Genomic DNA, 15,830 nt, shown 5'->3' with positions numbered 1-15,830 from the left:
TTATTGATAAAATAACAACAACTACTTAAATTTAAACACACACACTAAACGTATACATACAGACATACAAATTAAAAACATAATTAGTAGTATCACAGTTTAAATAATCTGTGATACTATAGAGGAAACATGCTTATGCTTATGCTTCTGCTTCCAACCATTCAGTCCTTTGTTCCTCCAGTGTAATAGCCTTCAGCGTACATAACTTTCTTCACCAATTATTGTTTCTTGGCCTTTGTGGGGAATGGCTTGTCTTCAAACACCTATACGTGACTCTCTCCTCGAGTTGGAACGTCATAATATTATATGTACGTCTCATCACCAGTGACATTTTTTTTTAAATAATCCAATGACCACCGTTATTTATCAGTTGGAGTGTCTGCTGGCTGATTTTCACACTCAGATTTTTGGTCATAATCCAAATTGTGAGGAACCCTTCGAGAAATAATTTTCGTGTCTTATAAAATGCATGCAAGACTATTTGCAATGCTGCGGATATAATCCCTAGGAAAGTCTCAATCATTAAATAAGTGCATTGTCTGGCCTCTTAGATCATAGCGCGTACCTGATGAACGTATTCTTAAGTGATGGCGGAATGCAGATTTCCGAATGCTCATCGTCTTGATGTGAAATACAGCCTCTTTGAAATCCCAAATACCACCTAAAACAGTAGTACAGGTATATGTACTACCTTTACCTAAGCAAAGGCAATTGTGAGACACACACCTCTTGAGACAAACTGACTTTAAAATCGTGGAAAATTATAGCCCGAAATACTCTTTTGAAAACTTCATGACTTCACGAAATTGATCTTTCCGAACAGACAACACAAGGTCATTGATGAACCCAAGTTGCTGTCGGGTACTGATAGCCACTCAGACAATCAGATATGAATGATACCATTATTGCAGTATGCACTCTCTGTTTGAATCTCAAAACTTTCAGAGTGACTCTCGTATAAACAATTATGTAGTTTTAAAACATTAAAATTTTGGAAAAAAAAGTCTGCAAAGCAAATTATATTCATACATATTTTTTTGTAAATTGAATGCATGTTTCCAATTTAGAGCATCATCTCTAATAGCTATGTGTTATTTCAGTATTGATTGTATACATGCACAGTACATTGTTCTGTACACTTCTTTTGAAGAACACTGTGAGAGAATGTAGATGGAATAACAAGACTAGGAAAGTCCAATCCAAACAAAATCTACACTACTAAAATAGACTTCACTAATAAAAACCCAGTTTCACTTATATTGTACACAACACAAGATTGTTTTTCAGTTGTTTTGCATAGATTAAGATGTTATTCATAGATTTGAATAGAATTCAATTAAGCATGTTTTTGAGCAATTCAACACAAAATTATTTGATGTGAACCACCTCTATAATTAAGTGTTGATAAATCTAATGAAATATGTTCTACAATAAATAACAATTCACTTAACTTAATTCACTAAATATGCTGCAACCAAAGTAGCTGCATTATTTGCAATTATAGTTAATTTTGATTAATTATATTTTATCTATCCAACTAAAATATCCAACTTAAATATAGCAATCTTATATTGTGTTGTATTTTAATATATGATTAATTTGTGTTCTAGAAGTAGCAGTGGCCAGAAAGACACCAAACTCGTGAAAATCAATCTAATGTAAGTTAAAACGTTTTATTAATTTTTTAATTTCAATGATGATGAAGAATGATTTAAAAGGTTTACAAGATTACCACAGACATTTGCTAGTGTCCACAACAATGTTTATAACAATTTCACAAATCTTTTTAAAATTATTTAGTTTTACTCTTTAAACTCCAAATCAGGGTTAACCAAAAATATGCAATCACTGTTTAAATTAATAATTATGAAGATATTTATAGTTGTTTCTTATTTTTGAAAGCAAGTTTTATCCACTACCGGCTTGCTAGACCTGACATAGCTTCACCAGAGCCCCGTTAGCCGTCTCTTTGAGCCGTTGCCCGTCCCTCACGACGAGGACGAGGGGTTGGACTTAGAGGGACCAGAGAAATATTGAAGGTAGTTTCACTGCAAGAGACAATGGAAGGAAGAAGAATACAGTGGATGGGGCATGTGAAGAGGATGGGAGATAATAGAATTCCTAGAATAGCACTGGAGAAGGAGGAAGGAGGAAGAAGACCAAGAGGAAGACCGAGAGGAAGATGGGAGGACCAAGTGTGGAAAGACATAGAGAGAAGGGGACTACAGAAAATACAGGTGGATGAAGAGGAGACCTGGAAGGATAGACTAAAGTGGAGGAGGCTGTGTACGACGACGACCCGTGAGAACGGAAACGTCTGACGATGATGATGATGATGATGATGATTTATAGTTGTTTCTACGACATCAATATTTTCTCCTCCCAACCTACTCTGAAAGCCAGAAGCACTGCTAACATAGCAAATCCAAGGATTTTTACAGTGCACATGTTTAGCCTTTTACCTGTTAATTTTCCCACCAAGTTTTTATAGTTCTGACACTAATCAGACCATGAGAATCGTGTTGATGATGATCAAAAAATTACAGAGTTTCTGCTGTTGTCACTTTTAGTCCCAAGTTGGACTAAATATTTTTGTTGAAGGTCAAATAATTAATTTTTGTAAAACACAGCTGTTATAATATCTACTTGATTGTCCCACTAGTTGGGTATATTTTTGATTGAAGGTCAAATAATTAGTTTTTGTAAAACACAGCTGTTATAATATCTACTTGATTGTCCCACTAGTTGGGTATATTTTTGTTGAAGGTCAAATAATTAGTTTTTGTAAAACACAGCTGTTATAATATCTACTCAATTGTCCCACTAGTTGGGTATATTTTTGTTGAAGGTCAAATAATTAGTTTTTGTAAAACACAGCTGTTATAATATCTACTCAATTGTCCCACTAGTTGGGTATATTTTAGATTGATGTTCAAATAATTATAAATATCTGAGTTGAATTCAATTTAAAACAGTTTTTATTCATAAAATTACATAGTTTGTGCAATAAAATGTACATTTTAGTAGTTTCATTGGTTGACTTGTATTTTAATTATATATGTGGGTGTGTGTGTATGATTCATTTTTAATAGTAGCAATTAAGCTTTTTATGATGTCATTTACGTTGTTATAAAATGTTTAAAGACAAATAAATAATCTTCAATCGTATTACTAAATCATTTAAAAATATTTATGTCTTAATAAAAATTTATTTCATATTTCTAAATAAAGCCTGTAAAATCATATATTGGATGAGTGGTCTGATCCATTCATTAACTCATTATTAATAAATTTAATGTTTAAATTTTTTTCTTTTTCTTCTATTTGGATTTTTGTTTATTTTAGATCTAAACTTGATTTATGTTGACTATCATAACCATCCTTGTAATTTAACTTGTATATCTAAGTTTTGCTATTACATCATTACATATTTTAAAGTTTTAATTGAAATTTATTTTGATTCATTCCAATATTTTGTAATCTATCTCATGGGTTTGTCAAAATATTAGTGTATAAGATTTGAAAAATTATTACTTGTGTTATTAGGTGTTTTAAATTGTAATAATGGCAGGAGTCAATCTGTTTGATTGAAAAATTGTTTACATGTCTGGAATTAGCTCTTCAAATTTAAAATATTAAATATTTAAGGAATAGCTTGGACTAAAAAATACTATAATTTTTATTTCTAAACAATTGCCAGTTCTAATTTTTCATTTTTTAACAGTTATAAATTTATGTTCTTCCAACAGATGGGTAGCTCTAAGTGGACCATATTATTATGGAAATGATGCCAACATCTCAGCTGTGACTGCAGACTTGGCTGAACATCCTTTCTCCAATCTAGGAATCAATCTGTGAGTGATCTTTCCTGATTGAATTTTACAATCTACATTTCTTTCATAGACACTAAGCTTTAAATTTGAGCTAATATAGGTTGAGTAATGCATTGTATGAACAGGTGCCTTTGAAGTGTTGTAACCATCTAGTGATAGTAGATCCTTAGTAAAGGTAATAAAAACTCAGTGACTAAAATCTACATCTTGACCAACTGTTAAGAACCTGTACAAAAAACATTGCAATGCTCATATTATAACATTGATCTTGTGTTGTATATAGCTGTGTACAATGGTGTACCCAGAAAAAAATGTGGAAAGGAAATGTTTTTTAGTATGGTGACTGTAAGAAATCTGAGGGAAAGTAGATTCAAGAAATTCGTCTTTCATGAATATTGGTCTTTTTAAAGGTCCAAACTTATCACAGATATGACAGGTGTTCACATAACAAAAGTGGTTGTAGTTGTAGCTACATTTCTGTAGGTGTATCCCACACTTGATATACAGAGAGTATTTGTATTAGCATGAATATGATATAAATTAATTTTCCTAAGAGATGATTTATCATATTTTCTAGAGCTGGAGCCATAAACTATTTATTTTATTTTCAGAATAATATTTACAGTTATATTATGTATATATAGATTAAGTTTCCTTGATATATTATTGCAAGTCAAATCTCTCTAGAGAAAGAAAAAATTTTGGGATTTTTTTAAAAATTGCAGTTTTGATACTGTTTATTATAGTAGTCACTTTGTTTAGATAGATACGCTACAAGTGGAAAATTAAAAAGTTATTTGCACTTAAGTGCTTGTTTATCTTCAGTTGTTCTCACGATAATTTAACTCTGGTTAAAGACAAAGATAATTGGTAAAACATAATTTTAGATTGAATGCTGTGGGGCTTGTGACCATTAGTACAGGTTTGGTACAAAAACCACTGATTTAGTGGAGCAGCAATTATGTTATGATCCCTACCGATGCACAGTGTAACAAAACTTGAGAACACACATCCATTGTATTGCATAGGCCCATATATAAAATAAGCCATACATACATTTTTGTCATGGTCATTTTGGATTCTCTAAACTACGATTGGTGAAAATCCTAGAAATTCCGTCATGAGGATGATTGTAATGGGCAGATTTCAATAGAATCTACGTATTTCGGACAATCCAGCTGATCCTTCAAAATTAGATTTAATGAACATATAAAAGTATTGAAGACATCGTCAAATTCAAAGCATGCAAAAAAGTCACCAAGTTAGAACATTTTGAAATTGACAAAGGTGCCAAAACTAATCCTAATGTATTATTTGATAGACTTTTAAACAATATAAATTGATCACACATAAAAATAAAATTAAAATTCACCCACCAAGGTAGTTAAAACATATGTCAATTTAATGAAGAATCTTAGAGCACTGGAAAAAAGGTTTAATTTACTACCCACTGATAAATGAATAAAAGATTTTCCAATATAAATTTTATTATTGAACAAGGCCTTTTGAGATCAATGATTGTGCATCATTGCGAAGTGCCTGATGATGGAATCATTGATTCCGGAAGGCCTTGCGCAGTAATAAAATATATATTGGAAAATCTCTTATTCATTTACCAGTGGTAGTAAATTAAATATGTCAGTTTAGTTCAATTATTTATTTACTTCATTTGTTTACCTTAACCTGCAGTATCTGGATGGATTCTTCAAACATAGTAAAAATTAAACTACATAAGTGTTAAAATGTATATTATTCTTACTTATAATAAACACTTTTAGAGGTTACGTTATTAATATAATGGATATTATTTAGCAATTTTTAAAATTAATTAAAACTTGTGTTTTTATTTTTGACATATTTAGAGTAAATAGTAATGAATTTAAAAAGATTTTTCTATTATGAACAGAGAGTCGCTGGGCAAGGGGTATGAACAGTGGGGTGTCGTGCAGGGGACTGCCAATATAGACGGCAGTGTTACCAACATCCATGTTCCATCCCTGCGCTCTCACTGCTGGAAGTGGCCTCACGTGTCTGCTCGGTTGGCAGTAGTGGGGATTGTGGGTGACGGGACACTGTTCAGCATTGGTTACAACTTTGCTAAATTTAGGTAGGTCATAAAATGTGATCTTTACTATTTTAAAATATTAAATTCATGACTAAACATTTTTAGCGACTAAAAGTAATTACAGTTTGTGAAGTGTGTTATGTGTTGTTTGAGCTATAGTTGACGGAATGTTTGGCAGGACTCAGCTAGGACATGTCAGGTATACAGATGGCAGGATTGAGACTCTTGTAGGCACTTCAGACGTTGACTCTCTAGCTGTGGGGGATAAGTTCGTCAGAACCTTTAAAAGTAAGTAAAATATTTTTTCCTTGAATAGGTAATGGTATTTAAACATGAAAATAAAATAAATTGTTTTTACTGGGTATGTGTTAAATTATTTAAAATTTATTTATACATCAAAATTCCAATGACATCAAGAAATGGATTCATGTCAAAGCTTAAGTTTTGTTTCGTTGTAAAGTCTTAACTCATCCGTGGTATACATCCGATTAAGTCCAAAAGGCATTATGATAGTTCTTTCTTCAGGATTTTTATTGTCAAACCTTGAAGATTACGTGGTAGCAGGTTCTTTTGTTACCCCCGATTTACGATGGTCTTGAAAGGGCTGTATGTTGTCGGGGAAGGATGTACCTTGGTGCTTGCCTTGTACTGTAAGTGTGAACATCCTGGTTTGTTTCAACGTGTTCAACATGAAAAACTACATGAAGGATGTAGAGGATAGTAACTGGTAAAATGTATGTTAAAATTTACATTTAAATAAATGGAAATTATAAATAGCAACAATGAGGCTCTTGGTGTACGATTCACTAAGCTTTTGAAGCAAAAACTATTTGATCTTATTGATATCTCTTAATGGATTTAAATGTACCTGAAGAAAAAAAAATTAAGTCGAAACAGTGTAAATTAATAGAATGAGGTAAATAATGATAATTTTAGCCACTATTCATATAATTTGTATTTTCATAACAGTAACTTTTATTAATAAAAAACCTTGCAGTACACTTTTTCCATTTCGTACAAAACTTTTGTCATGAAATTAAAATTGAATAAATCAAACAGGAATTGGAATTTTTTCATAAAGTGATATTTTTATCAGTTGAATTTTCTACTAGTTACTTAAATGTTTACCAATTCTATTTTAATTAGGTTCTTTACTTAAATTTCATCATTATTTATGACTTTGTATTAATGCAACTGAAGTTTTAATGTTAATTGTAGGAAATTGTACATAATAGTCTGATAGATCGCAAGAGATCAGAGCTTATTTACAAAATTAAAAATATTTATTATATTATTCAGACATAAACTTAATTTTTATGTAATTCTATTTGGTTTCTTAAAACATACAAGGCCAACAGTCATAATAGACTCTGTGGTGAATTTTACATTCACAGCTGATGGTCATAATATACCCCCACTGCCAAATTGACATATGCAGGCAACAGCCATAATAGACCCTGTAGAGAAATGTGCATTTGTTGATGGTTGTGAGAAACTCCTTCAGCCAAATTGACATTTACAGCCAACAGCCATAATAAACCCTGTAGAGAAATGTTCATTTGTTGATGGTTGTGATAAACTCCTTCAACCAAAATTGACATTTACAGCCAACAGCCATAATAGACCCTGTAGAGAAATGTGCATTTGTTGATGGTTGTGATAAACTCCTTCAGCCAAATTGACATTTACAGCCAACAGCCATAATAGGCCCTGTAGAGAAATGTGCATTTGTTGATGGTTGTGATAAACTCCTTCAGCCAAATTGACATTTACAGCCAACAGCCATAATAGACCCTGTAGAGAAATGTGCATTTGTTGATGGTTGTGATAAACTACTTCAGCCAAATTGACATTTACAGCCAACAGCCATAATAGGCCCTGTAGAGAAATGTGCATTTGTTGATGGTTGTGATAAACTCCTTCAGCCAAATTGACATTTACAGCCAACAGCCATAATAGGCCCTGTAGAGAAAATGTGCATTTGTTGTTGGTTGTGATAAACTCCTTCAGCCAAATTGATATTTACAGCCAACAGCCATAATAGGCCCTGTAGAGAAATGTGCATTTGTTGATGGTTGTGATAAACTCCTTCAGCCAAATTGACATTTAAAGCCTACAGCCATAATAGGCCTTGTGGTGAAATGCACACTTGTAACCAATGCTCTTAACATAACCCCACTATTTAAATGGTATTTGCAGCCAGCAGCCATAATAGATATATGTAAACTTTGTTTAAATTATTGGTTTATTGTTAATCCAAATGCCATACAACTCGAGCTGTATGTAGTGAAGTATACAAGTTCCATGAAATAAGAAAAATATGTTTTACAACATATAAGTTTTTTTAATGTGATTCCTAATAGCTGTTCTATAATTTTCACTTAAACTGTAATCACTATACTTCTATAAATGGTAGGAACTGAAATATTTTATTTTCCATCAATAAACTATATTTGTCTTGAAATCCTATTTCACAGCAAGAAAGTAGATGTGAGACACTCAGTTCTGTTGAAGTAATGATTATTTTAACTAAACATATTATGTTCTAAGACTGAAAAATCCCTTGACAATGACCACCCATTAAAATATGGCTTTTTTCGCACATCAACTCCAAAAAAGAACTAGTCGACTTTAAAAGGGTTAGTAATGACCAGTAAATTGTGAGAATCAAGAATAGATAAACATTCAGTCATTTGGTCGCTTTTATTGTTGTGAAGTTATATTATTAAAGAATTCCTTACTGTGGCAGAAGGTGACATATTCTCTCCGTTGCAGGTGGTTGCTATGACCACCAAGCCTATGTTGTTCGATCTCAGTTCCAACCGTGGGGTCCTCAGCACATAGCTCTGGCCAGGTGTACCTTTGACAGCTCCCAGGCTACTTGTGTCCTCCTATCCTGGGTCAAGTGAGTATTGACGTTTGTCTGCTGGAAACTCATATCAAAGTAGGATTATTGAGATAAAAAGATAAGCCGAAACAACATTTAAGAGAGCTAACTAATTATTATTTAGCTCCTTAGCTGAATTTGTCATCAGAGAAAATATACATAGTCATAATACACGTGGAAAAAGCAAAATTGACATCCCAATGCATAGATTAACAAAGACTACCAAATCACACACAAACTGTATGGTATACACTTGTTTTAATAAATTACCACTATCTATTAGAACTGTGCCTATAAGTATGTTTAGGACTAGAGTGTACAGCTGGTTGCTTAAAACTCCATTTTACTCTATAAAAGAATTCTTTGGCTGTGAGATTACAGTTGATTTTAATTAGGCTTATATAGTTTTAAGATAGTTTTATATAATTTAATTTTAAAATTTATGGACGAAACCTATTTCATTATGTATGATCAGTGGTTAATAAGGCTATTTTACTATTTAGCTACAGTATTACTAAGTTAGTACTTAGTTACTTACTTAGTAGATCAGTATGATTCAAATAGTCCACTCATAGAGTACCAAGTGTTTAATTCTGCCCCCATAAGTTAAAAGGCCCTAACTCCAAAATTTTTTAAATTGACTTTTTTTGTTGTTTTTCGATTTACTGGGATAAAAATACATCTACTTTTTATGACATAAAAAAAGCCCTAAATTCAACTCCATGGTTACTATTACTACAATTTATATTGGCCCTAACTCCGAAATGTCGTGGTTTTTGACATAAGATGGCCCTATGTAACAATTAAATGTTAAAACACCCTAAGTGCATAGGCATTGCAATTAGGGCCCTTTAGACTTATGATTCAATAGTCCACCCAAGAGCATCAAGGAACTTGGGGCCTTCTCTCATAAGACTAAGTAGGAGATTTCCTGGAATTAGGGCCTTCTTTCATCAAACATAACAGCATCACTAGGCTAGAGTTTTTTGTTTGTTGCAGCTGTTCTCACTTAGTAACTCAACAACCTATCAAGTTAATGTGTCCATGAACGTGTGTTTTGGTTATAATTAGTTATTCGGTTACAGTGTTTTAAATTATATTGCGTCAGATAGCCTGAATTTTTTTTTTGTACTGCACTTCAGGTAATTTATTTTTTAAGTTGTAATTGTTGATTTGCAAAAGGAACATGAAACACAGTGGAAAGGTCTATGACTTCCAGGACTTTGTTAAATTGTGTTGAAAAAGCTAATTTAGGAATTATCCCAAAGCAAAAAAAAAAAAAATAAATAAATAATTCAGGAAAGGTAGACATCAAAGAACATGGTGAAAGTGACTTGTATGAATGAAAAGACTGTTCTTCTAAACAAAAAGCTTAAGTGTCGAGAAAATGTACCATATTTCAAAGATGTTGTGAAAGTATCTGCTGACAGAGGTAAAACTACGCTTTTGTACTCTACGAAATATGAAGAATTTTTCCATCAAAAGAGTAGAACTTTATTCAATCCTAGTATATCAAGAAGTTTCCTATGCCAGAAAAAAATAAATAAAATTCAGGTTTCAATAAAACCAAAAAGAAAAACATTATTGAAAAACTGTGTCCCCTTATTGGCCATCCAACTTTCGGGGGAGTCAGAAGAACGAGACTTGATTGACTGTGATGAGTAAAAACTAATTTCCAAAAGTTAATGCCAAAAGTTAAAGTATATAGTGATCAATTCTATAAATGGCAGAAGTTATTTTGTTTTCAGTTAATCTTATTATTATTTACTGTTTAAAGTTAAGGTAAGTGGGGACTTATTTTATCACCAGCATCTCTTAACTGTGTAATAGGTCTACAAGTTAAACTATTCTAATGACTTTGTGCCAGAACAAACTTTGTTTGTGCATAGATTACTTCTAATTCTTTTTATTTAAGTTATGTCTAAAACACAACAATGTATATTTAGTTTTTTCTAGTAGTAGGCAGCCTACAATTTAACACTTTTTCTCATTTTAAGTAACTTATTTTTACAAGTTTGTAAATTGTTGAAATATTTGTATGTACTTGTTAACTTTACTGTTTTAAATTTTATTAATGTCAACAAATATAACGAGATAGGTTTCTTATTTCTAGTAATAAGCTTACAAATTAAAATTGATCCTTGATTAAAGGAATATATTGTTTTTTACAAGCTTTTAAATTTAAAAATAAACTTTTACTTGATAAATATTTTGTTTGTACTTGTTCAATTGTTTTTATTTGAGTAAAATCTAATAAAATAACATTACATGTTGTTTTGTTTCTTAAACTGCAGTTTTAACACTAAGGAACATTTAAAAATATGATTATGCCAATTAGGTGTAGCAACTAAACAAGTCCAATTTTGACGATGAAAAGCCCTAACTCCCATAGAAGGAGTTAGGGCTTTTCAAGGGTGCGCTTCAGGCCAAACAAACTGTGACATAAAATGCCCTAACTCCACTTTTTTCTATTAAAAAAAATTAATCAATGAAATTTCACATCAAACATAAATATTTTGTAGGTCTATCAATAACATTTTAGCATAAACCTTTTTTTTAAGTGCTAAAATGTTAATGCAGGTAAAAAAAATTAGTAATCCTCATTTCCTGAACAGTTTTTGTTTCTTGGAGTTAGGGTTTTTATTCTTATGGGGGCAGAATTTTGTTTGGTTTCCCCAAAAAACACAGCCAAGCTTTCTCTATGTGAGATATTGATTTTTTTCTATAGATTGATAGTGAAGTAGTTTTTGTTTGTTCTTATCAGCTCCTTCAAGAAAAACACAAGATCGTATTTAATATTAATGTTTTTTACTTTTGCTTATAAAATGCATGATTGTTGTATGAGTGAAAATTAAATAAATATATATATATATATTGTAAGTTTTGGTTATTTTTGTAAATATTTCTGTTGGATTCTTGTAACATAGTACGTCTTCCATTCATAACACATGTAGGGCCATCTGACACTGATTATGACATTAATTTGTTATGACATCTGTGTGACATTTATGTTTATGCTTGTGTGCAAACAATGTATAAATTTGAATTTAGGTGGGTTTTGGAACAAATCATCACAGTAATCCAGCAGTGTTTATACATAACAACATGAACATGAGTGTATGCACCATTATAAACATGATTGTATACAGGGGTGTGCCGGAGGATTTGCCCAGCCTGCCGCTGTTACAGTGTTCACTGACAGAAAGTGTGGAGCTGGTGATACCATTGGACCACCCTGCGTGTACCAACCCTGCTGTGGTTGGGGGAAAGGCTGCCTCCCTTGCTCTTCTTCTGGAGACTACCCATACTTTACTCAGGAGTAAGGTAAGCTGCTTTACTTCTCGCACAGTTGCTCTGTAGTGTTGGGATAAGAATGTGGAGCTGCTTCAGACATTATCAGTGCTTAAGAATTAGTCAAGAATTTCACATTTCAAAATATTTTAAAATAATTTCTAATCTCCATTGCGTTATAAGAGCACTCACCCTTGTTTGTATAATTGCATAGAAACACAGTATTTGACCAATGCTTTATTATAAAGACTGGTTGTTGAACTCTTTTCCTGGTTCCTTATATTCATTCATAAACTCCCCTAAAGTTTAGAAAGTAAGTCACATGTTTATGCATTAGCAGGAAAATCACCGTTTTTGTACCAGTTTATTTAATTAAAAATGAGTGCAGGTGTTTTAGTTGTAAGATCTCTGAGACTTGTAGTATGACAATCGCTATAAAATCTTTGAGATACAAAAATTTGAATTTAGATAACCTTATTTTGACAATTATTGTTTTCAATATAGTCACACTCCTTATAATAAATGTTTCTCTTCCTGAAAGAATACTAGAAGCACTATATGCTATTGTGTTTCTACTGGCACCCATTGAGAAGAAATTGTTTAAACACTGCAGTGTTCATGAGAGATAGTGGAGACACCTAGTGAACTATCCTAGGATATCCCTTCATCTAGATATGTGGGTTGTAGAGCTTCCTTTATTATTGGCTCAATAGTAGCAATGTTTACTTAAATTACAGCAATAGATGGTCTTCAACTGCACTCTTCATATTAGACCAAGAACTTGCTTAATTTACACTCTCAAAACCCATAAAATACAACAGTATGCAAATGAACAGTATATCCTAAATCTGCTGACAACAAATCAAGGGATTGCGTCTCATTTAAACTTCTTTTAAAATATGACGAAATAATTTATTTCCAGTGAATTCTACACTGAGTACAGCAAAATTCAATGCATCACTTACATTTGCGAAACTCCATGGATAATCAGGAGTGCCACATCACTAACCACAAACAATAGACAATAGACAATAGACAATTATATTTATTTCCATTAGGCATATTGACAATGCAATAGGACACGTCTTTTCTATGTTATAATATAAAAACTGTTATGGTAACATCATAACTTTATACGCAAAAAGTATTTAAAAATTGTACATTGTATGAGTAAAATTAGTTACAAGCATAGGATTAAGGTGCCTTAATATAGGAAGTTGTTTTAAGCAGTTTTGTGAAACAGAAGAAAATGCAAAATGAAAGAGACAAAACAGGCCTAACTCAAGTGCAAACTGATATATCTGGTTGACAGTGATGGATAAAAGTGGTACTTGACACAAATTACTTAATCAAAATACAGATTAATATGAACAAGACACAAGAAGTATTTAAGAGACAAAGATGGTTCTTAACAGAAATATTGACAAAGGTGGTACTTAACAGAAATAACTTAATCAAAATATAGAATTACATGTGGGACTTAGAAGCTAAGACTAAAGTATTCATCAGTTGTGTAAAATGCTTGACTTTTTAACAGTTTAGTAATGATATTTTGACAATTTTTCTATGTTATGTTTCTAATAGCTAATGGTAATTTGTTAAACAATTTGTTAATGTTGTTGATATACATGGCTGTTGATTGTTTTAGAAAGTCTTACCGAAGGTGTTGCCAGATTGTTTCTTTGCCTAGTTAGATGATCATGAAAGGAGCTTTGGCAAGAAAATGAGTCTATGTTTTCCCTGACATAAATTAAATTGCTTAAAATATACAAGGACGTCAAGATATTGGGGTGCAAGGGTAGATCGATAGGTCTAGTCTACTGCGGAGTATGACTGTTGGAGTAGGTGGAGCTCTCTGGCAAGTTGCTAGTCTGGAGATAAAAGCATACTCCGGTTTGACTGGAGAAGCAGGTACATAGCTGGCCTCGTCTACTTCCAAGTTGAAGTGACTGAGCTATAGTGCTTGATATCCCTCTTCATGGATCTCAACAGGAGGCGGCCTCTATCCCCAACCGTACTCATTGTGAATGTTCTGTCCCTCCGGAAGCAATCGCAAAGGTCCTTTTAGGAATAAGTGCAATGAGAGGTTTCTCAGCTTCTTGTACCAAGAGAAAAAATGATGTGATATGTTTGGACAGGCTGTGGTGCCAGCAGGTTTCTGCCTGACCGTACATGCTATGCGACTGCAGGCCCAGAGCTCACAGCCACTCTCCTCTGCTGTCAAATTGCTCAGCCTTGTCAGCTCCGGCCAGGAGCCTGGAGACTTACCGGAGCACTGCCAGCAGTAAGCTTTACACATTTTTCGTTAGTATTTACATATTTCTCTTTTAAATTTGTTGAGTGAACAGATTAGATTGATCGATGTTTATAAGATGCTGATGTTGTCAACAAGGCTTTTAGCTCGTCTTATTTGTGATGGCTCAGTATTACCAATTTTTTAGGTGAGTGGTAGTGAGTAAAGATACAACATACTGTCATGAGAGAGCATATAGGTGGTGTTACAAAAATGAAGTGGTGGGCTGTATATTTTTGAATTGTACATTAATTTTAATCAACACATGTTTAGTATTTATCTCTCCAAGTTTAGCCACAAGCCATGATTTTGTATTTTTTGCTAGTATTATCATATTTCTTGAACAAAAACTAAGAAATTCATTATTGTAATAATGTTATATATTGTTCACTTATTTAAAAATAAAGGCTCTAAAAGTATTGATTTTTCTTAGTAATTCAAAATGATGAAACTAATTAGCAATTATAATAATATAATAAGATAAATTATTTTGTGAAAAAAATTATTTCATTTCCATAATAAACTTTACCAGTCAATAGGGGTATGTATGCAAATTATTTCACATACTTATAATAATGTGTCATAAATTTTAGTTACAGGTATTTAGCGTTGTAATATAACTAACCACTCTTGGTTGGTTTATTTTTAGCTGAGTTACTCACTGTTCACTCAGGATATTTTCATTTGGTATAAATAGATTTCATTTATATTTACCTTACCATTCTTTATTGTTATTATGGGTGTAAGGATACACATCACAGCATTTGTAACTATGCTTGTTGGAAATATAATATAGTTACAAAATACATTATCATTCCCTGTTCACAAATTTAGTTTGTATTATGTTTTCCATATTTAAAATTGTCCTTAATTTTTTAATTTAATTTTTGTTTGTTTTATTTCCTTAGCATACTGTATTTTCACCTCTTCAATATTTTTATATTTGCTAGACTTTCAATAATCATTTGTACTACACCAATCTTTCTTTCAAAGTTTTTATCTAAACTTTATAATATATTTTACAAATGCTATAGAACATTAATTGGTGATGTTGCAACTTGCTACTCAGCAGTACTACTAATTCAGCAATAAATGAACCAATAACTACACCATTTATATTTGATTGAGCACTGCATTATTGTTTGCCTTTATTATTTTTTCTTTGCATGCTTATATTTATTGTACATCAGTGTTTTTTATTTAATTTTAGTTTATTTAGTTTGACTTTTTACTAGTGATTCTAAGTAAACTTTCATTACCAATAAAACATTGAAATGAATGTGTTTTATTAAAAATTGTATTTATTGACTAAGATAAATGAGTTTAATTGATTTTAACTGTTAATTTTTGATTGTACATTAATTATTTATAATGTGATAATATAAATGCTTACTTTTTTATACATACCTCTCATCAATACAAAGTCAAAATGTGTTTGAAACATCTCTAGGAAAGTTATTT

General features: G+C 31.9%; 1 protein-coding gene across 1 annotated transcript in view; it reads left to right on the top strand.

Annotated features, from left to right (window-relative positions):
* Window positions 1-15,830, top strand: part of LOC124355171 — a 36,705-nt gene that overhangs the window by 15,405 nt on the left and 5,470 nt on the right. The window contains exons 5-11 of the mRNA XM_046806172.1: window positions 1,611-1,658; window positions 3,750-3,854; window positions 5,740-5,940; window positions 6,077-6,186; window positions 8,674-8,803; window positions 11,935-12,109; window positions 14,215-14,360. Coding sequence (XP_046662128.1) covers window positions 1,611-1,658; window positions 3,750-3,854; window positions 5,740-5,940; window positions 6,077-6,186; window positions 8,674-8,803; window positions 11,935-12,109; window positions 14,215-14,360 — 915 coding nt within the window. The remainder of the gene's footprint in view (window positions 1-1,610; window positions 1,659-3,749; window positions 3,855-5,739; window positions 5,941-6,076; window positions 6,187-8,673; window positions 8,804-11,934; window positions 12,110-14,214; window positions 14,361-15,830) is intronic.

Source organism: Homalodisca vitripennis, chromosome 2, assembly GCF_021130785.1.
Source record: "Homalodisca vitripennis isolate AUS2020 chromosome 2, UT_GWSS_2.1, whole genome shotgun sequence".
Taxonomy (NCBI): Eukaryota; Metazoa; Arthropoda; class Insecta; order Hemiptera; family Cicadellidae; genus Homalodisca; species Homalodisca vitripennis.
The sequence above is the reverse complement of the archived record's forward strand: the minus strand, read 5'-3'. Positions and strand labels throughout refer to the sequence as shown.